The 16,219-nt window shown below is 29.3% G+C and overlaps 1 protein-coding gene and 1 long non-coding RNA gene across 2 annotated transcripts; one reads left to right on the top strand and one right to left on the bottom strand.

Moving 5' to 3' along the window:
* The first annotated feature begins 1,225 nt into the window (after positions 1–1,225).
* LOC148234472 (uncharacterized) lies at positions 1,226–3,691 on the top strand. The gene is made up of 3 exons (XR_015809869.1): positions 1,226–1,532; positions 2,731–2,801; positions 3,350–3,691. It is a non-coding gene; the product is annotated as an uncharacterized LOC148234472 (long non-coding RNA).
* blot (solute carrier family member bloated tubules) lies at positions 3,689–15,811 on the bottom strand. The gene is made up of 10 exons (XM_088187419.1): positions 15,525–15,811; positions 12,736–12,991; positions 7,265–7,407; positions 7,153–7,196; positions 6,992–7,084; positions 6,679–6,933; positions 5,539–5,749; positions 5,252–5,468; positions 4,485–4,741; positions 3,689–4,276 (listed from the first exon to the last, which is right to left on the bottom strand). Exons 1-10 carry the CDS (start codon positions 15,561–15,563, stop codon positions 3,896–3,898), a joined length of 1,896 nt encoding a protein of 631 aa, XP_088043545.1. The 5' UTR covers positions 15,564–15,811; the 3' UTR covers positions 3,689–3,895.
* Between the last annotated feature and the right edge of the window lie 408 nt (positions 15,812–16,219).

The following is a 16,219-nucleotide window of genomic DNA, read 5'->3' as shown; positions in this document are numbered from 1 at the left end:
TGCTAAGGGATATGAAAATTATGACGTTAAATTTACGCAAATGCAATAAATATATAGTTAAGTGTTTTACCGAAAGTCTTTTGAACCATTACCGCCATAAGTTTAATATATTTATTCTACGTAAATCTACCTCTGACCAACATCTGTTGTCCCTCTCCGGCCGTTTCAGTTGCCATGACGACCGCCTAGTACGTATCAGTCGTTGTACTATAGATGCGTACTATGGTATAGGGTTGCATTTTTGTTGGAACCCAGGCAAACCTCTGTCTGCTTCTGTTTTCCTAATATTTATGATTATTTGCGGGGGTGTCTTGCGATCAGCGTATGAGCGTTGAACGTTGGAGAGAATGTCGATTCAAAGGATTGCAAAATGTTTGTGAGTTAGATACTTTTTTTTTAAATATATTTACAAATATTTGTTTTAAAGTTACTTATTAAAAAGTTTTAAATTTAAAAATATTTGATAATATAAATATTTTTATCTATTATATATTTACATATTATATAACAGCAATTACTTCTTAGAAATTAAAAATCACGACACGATTAATTTGCTTTTGACGTGAATTTTTACATCTGAAAAAGGATAATTGTTTTTTCGCTCTCCTGTTGGTCAAACTTTGGCTTATATGTGTGTTATCTGATTCTCACTTATTGTAAGTTGTAATACTATTACAAAGAGTCTTAATATAAACGCTAGATGGCCGAACGATTTTATTGCTTTTGACCTGGATTATTGACTTCTGAGAAGGAATAATTGTTTTTTGCGCTCTCCTGTTTGTCGAAATTCAGTTTAGATGTGCTTTATTTGATTCGCACTTATTGTAAATCGTAATATTATTATAAGGAATCTTAATATGAACGACAATGACACGATTTTCTATCTTTTAACGTAGATTCTAAAAATGGACGTCCATATCCCTCTTTGAATTTGTCCAAAAAATGCATTACATTTAATGATTGAGCAACTTTTGCCCCCCTCCTCTCTAAAAAAATGAAATGATGTCTCGCGATTTTAACTTTTTAATTAATGATAAACGGCGTAATAGAATATTTTATATTTTTATTCAGAAAAAATGTAATTTTTTTATTATATGTATTTAAAAAATAAATTATGTTTTTTAAATCGTGAAAATAATAATTAAATTGTTTTAAGTAATATTAAGATTGAATTATTTCATGTTCGCAAATTTTGTAATGTAATGGCAGCTAAATCGGATGCTAAGACCAAAATTTAACTGTCGTGCGGATTGACAAATGGATTCTCTCAGCACTACTGCGAAGTCGAAGTTGGAGTCTGAGTCTGAGTCTGAGTCGGAGTCTGAGTCGGAGTTTCGATCAATATTTTTTAAATTGTTCATAATATGAAGTAAACAAAAGTTACTGTGCACTTAATCATATACCCAACAACAGCTGATCGGACACCGGCCGGTGTAGTAACAAGTAGACATACAATAGTGCGGCACTAATCAAAGCGAGTAACATCCAAGGTCATGTTTCTTCACTGGTCATATTTACATATGACAGAAATAGTACGTATTTACTAATTACTTTCACACTTAATTCGCTAACACATCATCTGACTCACATTGTATAGAAAATTCCAATATGTATAGAAAAATCATGTAAATTGTATACCAAAAAATTATTAATTATTTTTTGTTCTTTCTTCTTTGTTATTATTAACATGAAAATAAATAAATAAAATAGTTAAAAATAAATTTAATATCTTAAGATAATTTTATAAAAAATTTTAAATGCAGAGTTAGAGCTAGAAAAATTTCCAACGACTCCACAGGCCTAGTTCTCTGACATATTTGTTTGTAAACATGTTTAAATTATCATTACGTTGGTAAATCATTTATTAGTAATTTTAAATAAACTCCGAAAACTTATTGGTATATTATTTCTTTACTGTTTATAGTGTTCTGTGTATATATTACATTATAGTGACCAGACGACTCGGATTGTGCGGGACTGTCGGATTTAATATGCTCGTCCTGCATCGTCCTAGAAAGTGTCCCGCAAATGGATATGTATGCAGGAGCACAAAGTTGTTGGTTCCTCTTACTTAGGCTTACCATATGTCCCAATTTTACAAAATTTCTGAGATGACCTTTTATTTTTTTAGCTGTCCCTATTTAGAGTTTCATAATTATGGCAAGCCTACTCTTATTATTTATAGATGGTATGGCACTATGAATAATATGCACTGTTTCATTTTCTTCGTGCATTATTTGTCTCACACCAGCAATTTTTTTAATTCATGTGAAGACTTTTATAATGTATTAAAAATATTCACTTCGTGAAAAATATGTATAAATGATTATTTATGTAGAGTTTAATATTATTCTTTATATTGATAGTTATTTTTGGTATTATTATTCTAATTACATACTCATTTTTGTATCGACTGTGAATGGTTATTTTTTACATTTATATATCTGGATTTTTTTTTAAAAAGAAATGTTTATTTATTTAAAAAAATTTTTTAAATAAATATTAAAATTTAAGGTCCATCTTCTTTAGCTCGAGCCAGCGTTCCGCATTCCAACATAACACCTGGTCTCTTTATATTATTATTATACACTATAATCTAAATCCCAATATTCTCACAACCACTACCGACTACTAAGCATCATCAAAACTACATGAATTATTATTTTTAAGGATATTGTGATATAAAAATATACAAAATTGATTATAACAATGGTATTATTATTGTTTTAGGTCCAAATATTAGAGGAGAATCATCGGTACGTGCAATTTGCTGCTGCAACATTAACCTAAATGCTGATTAGGTAAGTCTATATTATATTACTTCAAGGATCTAAATCAGTGGTGGCCAACCCAAATGATCTTGCAGACCACTTTGGAAATGCATCATAACTCCGCGGGCCACATATAAAATCATATATCCCCATATTAGATTTGGATACACTATAGACATATTTTGGAGTGAAAAATTGTCTATAGTGTATTGGCCATTATAAAATAAATATATTTTGTAAAAGTGTGGTGAATCTCACGGGCCGGAAAAAGTTTAAAGCGGAACGTTCATTTCTGTATTGTTGAATTGTGTTACTTAAACGTGATGTATAATTCCATCTCGTAGGTGCTACAGAATTAAGTCTTCTAACTCTTGTAAAACATATATTCGTTTAGAATATTTCGAAAAGAATGCAGACAATCCATTTAGAGTTTGTTAGAATGATTTACACTCTTCTATATTGGAAACAATTGTTGTAATGTTAAATTCTATACATAAGCATAATAATGTGTAAAAATAGCCAATTGTTTACGGCCATCTTGTCTTTTATTTAAATGCTGATTTTTCATTAATCGACAGCATCCGGGCGCACTGCTGTTGGCTTAGACGAGCTGGTGCTGTGACTGGGTACCATTGGATAGGCACATGGATTTGCTCCACCCAGTTGTCGTCTGTATCTGGCTGCTGATGAGGACCATCGCCTTAGGAACTGCTGCTTCCTTATAGGACTTACTTGTAGTTCCTTTAAAAAGTATTAGGAATAAATTAAAGGTTTTCCTGTCATTTGTAAAATGACATTTTCCTGTCAATGTAAAATTGTCAATCTTATAATTATGCTATATAATATTTTAAAATATAATTGATGTATGTTTGTTGACCCAATAATATCATTTATACAATAAAAGGAAACATTAAATATAATTAGTAACATATTTTTATTTAAATAACATTTTTACTACAACTTATTAATATAACATTTAAAGATGCTTATTTTATATGCACGGTTTGTTTCATTTGATGTATTTATTAATAAAGCCACTTTCTCAGGCGAAAGTGTGCATGAAAACACATATTTTTCTGTACCTCCATATGTAAATTATCCAACCGCTAAATTTCTTATATAATTCATATTTTATCTTCATTCCAATACACATGAGCACATGAACTTTTAGGATTCCTATTCTTTCCGGGCTGTCTTAGCACGTAAGTTGAGTTGAGATCGACATGTTGAGAAGTGCCATAATTATGGCTCTTGCTTGGAACGATTACATTATCGTATTCCGCCACCCATAAGATCTTTTGTATGGAATTGTTCGTAGAGTGTATGTCCAGCTCGGATAATCCAAGTCCTTGCTTGTCACCCACGCTTTGAATCGGCTGTTTTTCATTATTGTTTTTCAACAGTTTCAGTTTATTTTTTGTAGATTTGTATTGCAGCCATTTGTACCTTAGTTTAAACTCGACGGGTCCCCATTTACGCGACGATTTCATCGCGGCTACAAATTTCTAAAAAAATAAAAATGTTAATTTATAATATAATTCAATATGTATTTTATAATATATGTTACTACTCTAGAGTTAATGATAATTGAATTGTTTGCACTAGCTGTACTTATGTGTTGAGTTGCGCCGCGTACAATCAATTATGGACTATATATAACTATAATAATATGGACATATGATAAACAATCAATAAAATAAATTTACTTCTTACCTGTGAAAATCCGTAACCTTCTTTGTAAATGATCACCCAGATAGCCCATATTATTATGGAAGAAATCGCGAATATGAACATTCCAATTGCCAGCCAAAATGTCCAGTATTTGTGTGGCCAATTGTTGAAATATTTATAAATGTGCCACACAGTCATCGAGATCAAATAAGCTGGCATCACTGTCCACAACAACATAAAGACTATGCTTATCTTATATTCTAAAATGAAGTTCAAGTCTTTCCTTATAGATTTGAAACCTTAAAAAATATTTATTAAGTACATATGGTAATATATAGGATGGTAAAACTTATCTGAACGGATTTTAAATACTTATATCTCCCAAAATGATTTTTAGATTTCAAGTCCTTACTGACATTTAAATCATATAAATAAATATTTTAAAAATTTAATTTTATTAGAAAAATAGTCCAAAAAACGACCAATGTTTTTTTTATTATTTTATTTTTGATATATAATTATTACGTTTTATTATCTAATGTTTATATTTAAAATGAAATAAATAAGATTTTTCCTTGTAATTAAAGAAGAGAATTAGTTTTTCTCTCTCCTATAAAAATGTTTTTTCAAATGGTTGTTCTTCAAATAAAGTCTTCAATTGCATGTTTTTCATGTCTAGTTTTCTGAACATTTTCAATCTAAGCAGGTGAGAAAATACAAAATAACACAAAACCACTAATATAATATGAGATATAAGCATTTAAGAATTCGTTCGGTTTATATTGGGATATAAATCATAAAAGTTTTACCATATATATAGAATAGACCGCATATCAACAGCGTTAAAAACGTCATTAAATAAACCGGTATCACATACAAGTCCAATACTGTGATAACGTCTAATCCGAGTATGAATATGGACAAGGAACAGAATATTCCAGTGATTGATATTAACCAACTGATGCTGCGTTTGTTGTAACAATCTTCTATAGATATGCACCAAACGACCGGATAAATCAGAGATAGCTAGATACAAATGGCATTTGAAGTAATATAGATTTAGTAGTTAATCGATTTAATTACAAAATATACAAACCACGCTGATCAGTCCTGAAAATAGAAGTAGAGAATATGCGAACGATGACTGAACGATGCTCGCTTCCTCCGATATTGAAGAGTCATAAATTAGTATGAGGGTCATCAAGACAGATTGATCTCTGATAAATCGTGGATCGTGAACAATGTACCACACGAACGTAATAAACCAACTGTAGAAAATGTTCCACAAGATGAACCATAATGCATTTCTGAAATATAAGTTATAATGAATCGATTATTATTTAAAAAAATATGTTGCAGCTAGTTATACAAATTTGGAAAATTGATTTATGGAAAATATTTTCGCCATAATTTTAATTATACAAAATAATTATTTAATTTTTAATAATAATAATTATTTATTTCGAATATAATATTAAGGGTACCCAAAAGAAAGGACGTTTTTATGCTGAGTAACTTTGACGGTCAGTTGTGTTTTCAGTAGTGTTTGGATCAACATCTGGAGAGTGCGTTACGAACATAGCAACAAAAAAAAACACCGCAAGTTTCAATGAAAGATTTCACTTCACTTGTATGATGTATGAATTTCGCAAAAAAAAATCGGCAACCACAGAAACCAGAAACATTTGTGTCGTCTATGGTTAAGTTTTACTGGTTCAAAAGATTTGAATCTGGAAATTTTTGTTTAGAAGACCAAAAATCATCGATGATGACCGCATAGGTGCAAAAATTTAGAGATGTTGATTCAAGAGTTAACAGATAAAAAAATAGGTTCATGGTATAGCATTCAAAGAATTTAAAAAAATATTGGGTAGGCGTGGAAACAATGCGTGAGGGCAGTAAGCGACAAGAACAAGGCGACGCGCCTGCCTCATTTTGCGAGAATCACGCGAGAAAAAAATAATGCTCTCAGATGGAAAACTGTTGCTCACCCTCCATATTCTCTCGATACAACACAATCGTGACGCATTGGGATAACCTGTTAGGGGTTGATGATCTTAATTTAATTTAAATAAATAAATAATGAAAAACGTATTTTCTTTTGGGTCCCTCTAATAATTAAGGATTTTATATATTTTAATTTTTAAGAATTGATTCAATTAATTCACTATGGTACTACTGCACATTAATGATAAGAGACATTATTCATACTATAAAAAAAGCTAAATTTAAATACCTGAAAATTGAACCACTCTGGTAAATTGTACCACCCATGGTTATGTGATAACCAAAACCGAGATGAGTGGAGAAGAGTAGTTGCGTAGAAGCAGCACACCATAAATCAAAAGACAACAGTAGCTCCCATCTGAAGTCTTGAAACATCTTCTCAATTCTAAAATCGTTCGTCAAAACGATGGTGATGCTTAGAATTAAGATGCTACTTCCAAAGATGTACATTGAGATGAAGAATGTTTGCGGTATTCTAATTAAGCTAGATGAAATAACATATTTAAAAAAAATTTAACATTATAATAACGAAGAAGATTTACCATAACGACACAAGAAGCCAAAGAGTAAATATAATTGCTGCTACAATCCCATACCACATCGGGTCATCGATTACAGGTTTCAAGAATGTTTCGCTAAAAATATATTATATATATTGTAGAATTATATATTCTAAAAAAAAAACACAAAAAAAATTCTGAACCTTAAACATTTGTATCCAGGTATTCCAAGAACGCGATAACCGTCCTAAAATATTGCAAATTGTTTATTATGATATAATATATATGATGTGTATTTTTTTTATTGACTTTTACCAATGATCTATAAAGTTCTCTGCACTCAGCTAAAGGGACTGGTCCTTTGGCTGTCCATACGAGCAAAGCGCAAACAATTCCCAAATATATCATATAATATACAGCTACTAAAAAGCTAGCAAAGAGTTTAACGTATCCTAGACCTGAAAAATAAAATTATGTATAAATTTAGGAATTCAAGGTTAGGAATTTGCAGTGCAGTTGAGAATATGTTATACATAATGACGCATATAAATAACTTAAAATTAAAAACATAAATTCCCAAGTTTTCAGTCTCAATCCGTCATGTTTTTTGTAACTTTTGCTTTTATTTCAGGTCTGATTTCTACGGTTGAGTTTCTTATTTATTGTTAGAAGTAGAATATTATCAGCACGATAGGAGTTAACCCTTTCTATGCTACAAATAAATATAAAAATTAGCCACTCTTGTGACATATACATATATGTCTATGCGACTTTGAATATGTATGATAAACTTAGTCATCAAAATCCTAGTTACAATATTTATTTTTGTATTGAACAATTTATTTTACACTTCTTTGTGTGCAGCAGATTTTCGTGATCAATTTTTTAAGTGAGCTGATCTGTAACTTTTTATTTTTGCCGAAATATGTAATCGCATTATTGGCCCGATTATTTAGAAATTTTCATTTCCATCTTTGTTACTCTTTGAAATTAATTTTTTGAACAAGTTATTTTTTTATCCATTATCTAAAAATCAGCTTGAGATGATTCTTTAATGTTAATTTTAATTAATTCTTAAACTTTGTATCAGACTTTTACAATAAAAAGTAAAAAAAAATATGTTAAAAGGAAATGAAAATTATGACGTTTAATTTACACAAATGCAATACATATATTTTTAAGTGTTTTACCGAAAGTCTTTTGAACCATTACAGCCATAAGTTTAATATATTTATTTTACGTAAATCTACTTCTGACCAACATCTATGATCCGTCTCCGGCCGTTTCAGTTGCCATGACGACCGCCTAGTACGTATCAGTCGTTGTACTATAGATGCGTACTATGGTGTAGGGTTGTATTTTTGTTGGAACCCAGGCAAACCTCTGTCTGTTTCTGTTTTCCTAATATTTATGATTATTTGCGGGGGTGTCTTGCGATCAGCGTATGAGCGTTGAACGTTGGAGAGAATGTCGATTCAAAGGATTGCAAAATGTTTGTGAGTTAGGTACTTTTTTTTTAAATATATTTACAAATATTTGTTTTAAAGTTACTTATTAAAAAGTTTTAATAATTAACTTTAAAACAAATGATCCGTCTCCGGCCGCTTCAGTTGCCATGACGACCTCCTAGTACGTCTCTCGTTCCTATGTCGTTGTACTATAGGTGCATACTACGGGGTTGCATTTTAATTGAAAACCAGGCAAACCTCTGTCTGCTTCTGTTTTCCTGATATTCATGATTATTTGTGGACTGTCATGCGCTCAAGTTCTGCTAAAATATATTTACAATTATCTATTTATTTATTCATATAAATATTGGTTTTAAAGTTACTTTTTAATTTTAAAATAATTGCTAAAATAAATAATAAAACAGCAATTAGGATTAATAGCGCACAATTTTCTTAAAGTACATGACTATTTGCGGAGTGCCACTGGCTCATAATTGGTATTAATTTTAAAATTTTCATTCGATTTCCGGGAAATATAAAATTTTCCGACAGTCGAAGAATGCATTTGTTGTGAAAACCGATTGAACCTTTGCTAACTTCTGTTTTTCTGATTCTCACGTTAAAACTACGTTGCAGGAATGCATTTATAGTGGAACTCAGTTATACATTCCAAGCTCGATCTGTTCTCTTAATACAACCGTTTCAGTTCCCCGGGATAAATTTTAGCTCGCTTCTCATACCACTCGTGTGATGTATTGATTGCAAATGAAAATGCATGCCATCTGCTGCATCTTGTGTAGTGGTGCATTTATGAGAAAACTGGGCACGATACCAAGCTCGATCTGTTCCCTTAATACTTCGTTTCAATTGCCCGGGATAAATCAGTGCTTTCTCCTCATACCACTCGGCTAATTTATTGATTGACAATGACAAATGTATATAAAAATATTATTGATAAAACATATCGAACATATACAATTATATACATATACAGACGGGGTCCTCAAAAAACAATGATTCCGGGCCTCATGATAAAAATGGCATTTTATACATTTTTTAACACCGTAATTTAATTTCTTCAATAAATAATAATATGTACGAGTCTTTAATGCTACAAATAAATATAAAAATTAGCCACCGTTGCGAATTTTTTTCTGAAGTCATATTTTAAAAGACATTAAAAATTATTAAACAAATCTATTCATAATATTTATTTGTTTTCTTTGCTGCTCAGTGTTGTCATGTAGTGAATTTTCAGTCCATGTTAAAAGTAATAAAATTGTGCCATTTCCATGAAAACGCTCGATTATCAAGTGCTTATGTTAAGACTTTTTATGCTAATAATACAAGTGAGAATCGAATAAAGCACATCTAAACCGAATTTTGACCAATAGGAGAGCGCAAAAAACAATTATCTCTCCTCAGAAGTCAAAAATCCACGTCAAAAGCAATAAAATCGTTCGGCCATCTAGCGTTTATATTAAGACTCTTTGTAATAATATTACAACGTACAATAAGTGAGAATCAGATAACACACATATAAACCGAAGTTTGACCAACAGGAGAGCGAAAAAACAATTATCCTTTTTCAGATGTAAAAATTCACGTCAAAAGCAAATTAATCGTGTCGTGATTTTTAATTTCTAAGAAGTAATTGCTGTTATATAATATGTAAATATATAATAAATAAAAATATTTATATTATCAAATATTTTTAAATTTAAAACTTTTTAATAAGTAACTTTAAAACAAATATTTGTAAATATATTTAAAAAAAAAGTACCTAACTCACAAACATTTTGCAATCCTTTGAATCGACATTCTCTCCAACGTTCAACGCTCATACGCTGATCGCAAGACACCCCCGCAAATAATAATAAATATTAGGAAAACAGAAGCAGACAGAGGTTTGCCTGGGTTCCAACAAAAATGCAACCCTATACCATAGTACGCATCTATAGTACAACGACTGATACGTACTAGGCGGTCGTCATGGCAACTGAAACGGCCGGAGAGGGACAACAGATGTTGGTCAGAGGTAGATTTACGTAGAATAAATATATTAAACTTATGGCGGTAATGGTTCAAAAGACTTTCGGTAAAACACTTAACTATATATTTATTGCATTTGCGTAAATTTAACGTCATAATTTTCATATCCCTTAGCATTTTTTTTACTTTTTACTGTAAAAGTCTGAATAAAAGTTTAAAACCGATTTATTGCTAAGTGACTGAAATTAGCAAAAATATATATAACGATTAATTTTATATACAATCATATTATGCTATGTAACAGAATATACGCTTGCCAAAGGCAAAATCGATTTCTAACAATACGTTACTTGTGTTATGATTATACTAGTAGTAGTTTTAATGAAAGACAGGGTTAACATGTTTTAATGAACAACGCAAGAAAATGTCACGTGACTCTCATTAGAAACTTCGTATGTTTCTATTGATTCTTTACTGCTATTATTATTTAATTTTATTTATCATAATTATTTGCACTTTAATAAAAAAAATTTAGTCTCACCGTGCATCATAAGATTCGTACTTTATTCAAAGAAACGTGCTGTTTTGATAAATTTTTCCTTTTTAGCAATATAAAAAAATCAACTCAAGATTGTGCTTGAACTAGACCCTGGAAACTGAAACGTTCGATTAGGAGCACAGAAACCGGTAGAGGGTCTCGCAACTAGAGCATGCACTGAAATGCACACAAACAAACCCGGCACAATACCATCAAGTGTTTCGCGTATACATGCTGTTCATTGGTTCGATGCTTTAACCCATGTATTGCCGTAAAAATAAATGGCGCTTGTGCAAATTAACTACTGAATAATCTAATAAATATTAACGCATATTACATATATGTTAGTTATAACAACAACTGTAATTCTTAAAAAATAGAACCCTTCAGTAGTTCAAGGAAAAAAGCAATGGCATGCAACTTTCTGCGAGATTTCAGTGAATCGTACCCCAACGCTCCTAAAAAAAGGCACTACGATACTCTAGGATAATTTTGTAATTTATTTATTTTTATTTTATTTTAATTATAAATCTAATTATCATGATTTGACAGGTTCTGAAATTCAGAATGTAAATGAAGATTGGTCTACTGATGACATTAGTATGAAGACTATATTTTTTGAAAAGAACAACAATTGCTTCTGTCCTTACCGACGCCATGCAACCCGTTACATATTTTCGAATTAATTAAAAAAAAAATTTAAAGAAAATTATGGTTCCTATAAAAATTTTTTGCGCTCTCCTATTGACCAAAATTCGGTTTGAATATATTTAGATCAACCTTCTTATATTAGAAGTCCATCGTGATATCGGTAAGAGTAGCTATCATATTTTTAAAACGTATAATATCAAAATGCAGACAAACTATGGAGCAATATTTGAGATACGAAGTCTGTACTTATTCTTCCGTTTATTTTCTGAGAGATGAGTTCGCATAGTTTGTATTTTTGACTTGACCTAAATTATGTTCTAGAACTATAATTATCATAAATTTAGTACTTTCATTAGGTTAGGTTTGGGTTTGAATATCAAATGGACGTTTCGCAACTGTCAAACTGAGTTTCATGAACATTTTAGAACACTAAAATTAGGGCATTTTGTCATATTTTAATAATATGGTGTACACTGATGTACAAAAGGTCTCAGTAAAAATAAATATGTTAATCAAGAATTTATATTATTTGACTTTTACTAAAAAGAGAACTACTAAAATTAATTCAATCATCAAAATCAACGAATTATTGATGGTCCAGATATCTGGTAATAGATTTATTTTTGTGCTGTGTTAATTTTTTTTTTATACATAAATATAATCTTTAAAAATTCTATAATAATATTTAATGTCAGATTATTATATTGATTGTTCGTTAATATTATTAATAATTATTTTATTCATTGATCTTAAATTTTGTAAATTACCTTATGATTGAAACATATTTCTGAGCTCAATTTTGTGCGCAAACTGTAAATATTTGGTTTAAAACTTAGTTCTAATTTATTCAAACATTAATATACAATTATTTTTGTAATAACGTTTGAAACACCATAGAACTGAAATAACAGCAGTATTATAATTACATTTCACGTAAGATTTTAAATCTTGAATTTCTCGGGATTTAAGACTGAAATTTTCGGGGAAATCCGTTACGAATACAATTATTATTTATGTATACTTTAACGCTTATCATGATTAGAGGCGCTATAACTGCAATATAATATTTGTACGCTTGCCATATAACGTCAGTTTGAAATGAATTGTTAATTTATTAATCACGTGTAATATAATCGCTGCAGAGACGCTTCAGATACCTTTTAATAATGGTACAGCACGCCAAAGCCTGATGGCACCTTGTTCAGTGAGTCTTCCCAGAGCCATTTCGAGGAAAACCAGCGGTAGTGCAAAAGTTATGGCCATGATTGTGTACGAGATCAGGAAAGGTAATCCGCCGTGTACGGATACCTCCCGAGGAAATCGGAGAGTTGTGGCCAATCCTGTCGACACGCACATGGAGCACAAGGCGCTGCGAACCACAGTTGCACGTTCTTTTCCAATATTTGGATTTCCCTTGTAAAATAAAAAAAAAAATTACAACATAATTCGATTCAAATCTAAAAACTTTATAGGTGAAGGTGTAATGAACACACACAGAACACGCGGTGTCGAAAAGGTGTTTTAATTTGTATATTTGCTTTGCAAAAAAAAAAAGTCTCCTTGTAAGCTAGGTTAATTTTTTTTTTTTTTGAAAATTAGTTAAAATAGAAGAAATATAAAATAACACACACAGAACTATAATATATAAGCACATGCAGAACTAATAGTTTTAAAAAACTTTATAGGTAAAGGTGTAATGAACACGCACAGCACATAAATACGATACGATAAAATTATTTTTTTAATTTGAATTTATATTATTTTGTTAATCTATCTGATTAATATATATTTTATTCGCCATAATTTTTTTTTGTTAATTAAATTTTTATTGTACATTATGCTTGTTTTTTTAAATTATTTTAATATATCCAATTTTTTAATCTTATTGTATGATATTCAATTGTACTTATATACTTAACTAAGAACTAAAGAGATCAGATCATTACATGAATATAATTCGTTCCAAATATTTTAAACTATTATATATTTATTCGATTTAGATGTTAAGTGTTCTTCACTTACAATCATATGATCTTAGCTAATTTTTTTTTGCGATAGCAAAAGCTTAGTTTAATTAAAAAAATAAATTGGTTTTTCATTCACACTTTCTGAAACATAAATAATAAAAATAATTATATTGTGTAAATTAAAACTAATATCGAAAAAACAGCAAAAATTAAAAAAAAAATACTCATTACTGATTTAATTTAAATATAAATAAAATAGAGAAAGATACATTATCGATTATTTGATAAATCATAAATTTAAAATTAAAAAGGCATCAAAATTTATGTACAAATTTTGAGAACAAATTTTTATTTACTTATGGTATTAATTTATTTCTACATAATTTATATTACATATTATAAAATATTTTTTTTAATTAAGTGAGTACTTAATATATTTTACAAATTAATTAAAATAGAAGTAATAAAATAAAAAAATCAAGTTCAACTTTCTAGCTCGTCACGATGACAGTGATTAGTAACCAGTATACAATTTATTGTTCCTCATCAAATAGGAGAAAGTGCTAATGTCTTTTTTATAGTTGATTGTGAATGTCTAATAATTAATAAAAATTAATTACATAAATTACTTTAAAATATCATATTTGTATATTCATTATTATTATTATTATTAATATTTTATTTATTGATTTACATTGTATTAATCTAATCCTATACATTGATCATTTCCTAGACATATATGATTGGTTAATACACTCATGGTTATTATATTATTTGATACAAAAATTTAATATTGCCGCAATATAATAATATGTACATATAATACATAACATATTATATATTAAATTAAAACGAAAGTATTAGACTCAATAAATTAATAAATTATGATAATGTTCATTCATTATTGTCGGTCATTGATCGCGTGCCGTTATTTGCATAAAAATCTGATTATTCTGACAAGCTTCCTAGTTCAATTAAAATATGTGGCAATTATAAATTATTTTTTCTTGAACAAGGTTTGAAACATCCAGTTTGGTTACCAACTGACTTAAAGTGAAATTTCATTTTAAGAAAGTCGATTGATTGATTGTTTAAAATTCGTTTTTTAGATAGTGTATCTCCATAAACATGTCAGTATCGACTTTATTAAGGAAAAGTGAACGGATTTTTAATACTTATATTGCATTCACTATTATAAAAAATTCTACTGATATTGACTTTATATATTAAAATTTTTTGGGCCATTTTTAATTTTGATTTTGAAGCCAATAATTTTTTTATATACAAAAGTTGTTATTGCTATTATTTATTTTCACCCCATCGTTCTGTATCAATATTATAAATGTATCAAACACATTAAAGCATTTTTTTACATCCATTATTGCTTGTGAAAAATAAGTGCTTGTGCAAATCATCTTCACTGTTTTGCAATTTTTTGTTGCAACAAGTATTTCGAGTGAATGCATGAGTAATTTATTAACAAATTGGAATATATAATAAGTTTAAATATATTTTAGAAAAATTATAAAAAAATATTTAAGGCAAGCTCACAACTAGTTAAAACAAATATTAATAAAATAGGAAAGTACAATACATATTTAATTATTAAAAAAATCAATACTACTTTTGATAATCTTCAGGCTTATAGTAAAAAAATAATAAAAAAAATAATAAATAAATAAAACGAATCTCTGTATTTTATTAATATCAATTCGTACTAATTTAAGTTGCAAATTAGTAGTGATGATCGTATAGAAACAGATTAAATGCATTTTAAAAATAAAAGGTACATAGAGTATTGAAAGTCAAGAAAAGTTTAAAAAACAGCTTATGAGACTCTGTTTTTATTTTGCAAACATAAACATTATTAACATATACCCACATAAGAGGCTGTTGTATATAATTAAATATTTCTAAAATAATTAAATTAAATAGTATTCGATTAAAATGGTATTTTAGTATATTAATATAATAATTACATTTTTTTTGATTTTGTCATTGCGGTGACCACGATTCATACAGTTCGATGGGACTTAACTTCAATATATCACTCACGCACTTTTTAAACTTTAGCTTTTTAGTGTATTGTCTTGTAATATTATTATCATTAAATTAGTATTGGTATTCGTTGAAAAGGCAATTCAAACTCGCGAAACATTTCTCACAAGCACTCACGGACTTAACTGATTAACGGACGGCAATTGACTAAACTAAAAGTTAGTAAACTGATCCGAGGCGTGAGCTCACTTCGCGCCTTCTACCGCTCGAGCTGTTATTATTTTTTTCTACATATCTGATTTAATTTATTCAGAACAGTTCACGTGACGCTAATGACTTTTGCACGTATGGCTCGCGAATATTTGCGCAGAAAACGAATGCAGATAGAAAATGCATGTTTACATGATATATGTGAATTTATTGAGTCGAATCAATACCGTTAATTCTAATTTGGAATGAATTGTTGCACAGCAAAATGCACCAGGGGAAAGTTTAAAAGGAAACGACAATTTTGACAAGAACCCAATAAACCAATATTAAGACGAAATTTTACTAAATGTTTATATTTTGGTGGCAAGAGTAATGTTTTAAGATAGTTTTAACTATTAGGTTGTTTCATATGAAGTGGCAGATTCGTGCTATACGAAGGCCTTATAAAATTTATTTTTAAATTACT

Source organism: Plectrocnemia conspersa, unplaced genomic scaffold (genome assembly GCF_051122295.1).
Source record: "Plectrocnemia conspersa isolate PC_06_02 unplaced genomic scaffold, ASM5112229v1 ptg000006l, whole genome shotgun sequence".
Lineage (NCBI taxonomy): Eukaryota > Metazoa > Arthropoda > Insecta > Trichoptera > Polycentropodidae > Plectrocnemia > Plectrocnemia conspersa.
Note: the sequence above shows the minus strand (reverse complement) of the source record. Positions and strands in the feature narration are given on the sequence as shown.

What these genes read in the sequence shown, in the direction of transcription:
- blot (XM_088187419.1), bottom strand. Translation starts at nt 15,563, where the DNA reads ATGAATCGTGGTCACCGCAATGACAAAATCAAAAAAAAT. An exon ending in CCTGGATACAAATGTTTAAG is followed by an intron (nt 7,085 to 7,152) that starts GTTCAGAATTTT and finishes ATATATTTTTAG; the next exon opens with CGAAACATTCTTGAAACCTG. An exon ending in AAGGTTACGGATTTTCACAG is followed by an intron (nt 4,277 to 4,484) that starts GTAAGAAGTAAA and finishes TTATTTTTTTAG; the next exon opens with AAATTTGTAGCCGCGATGAA.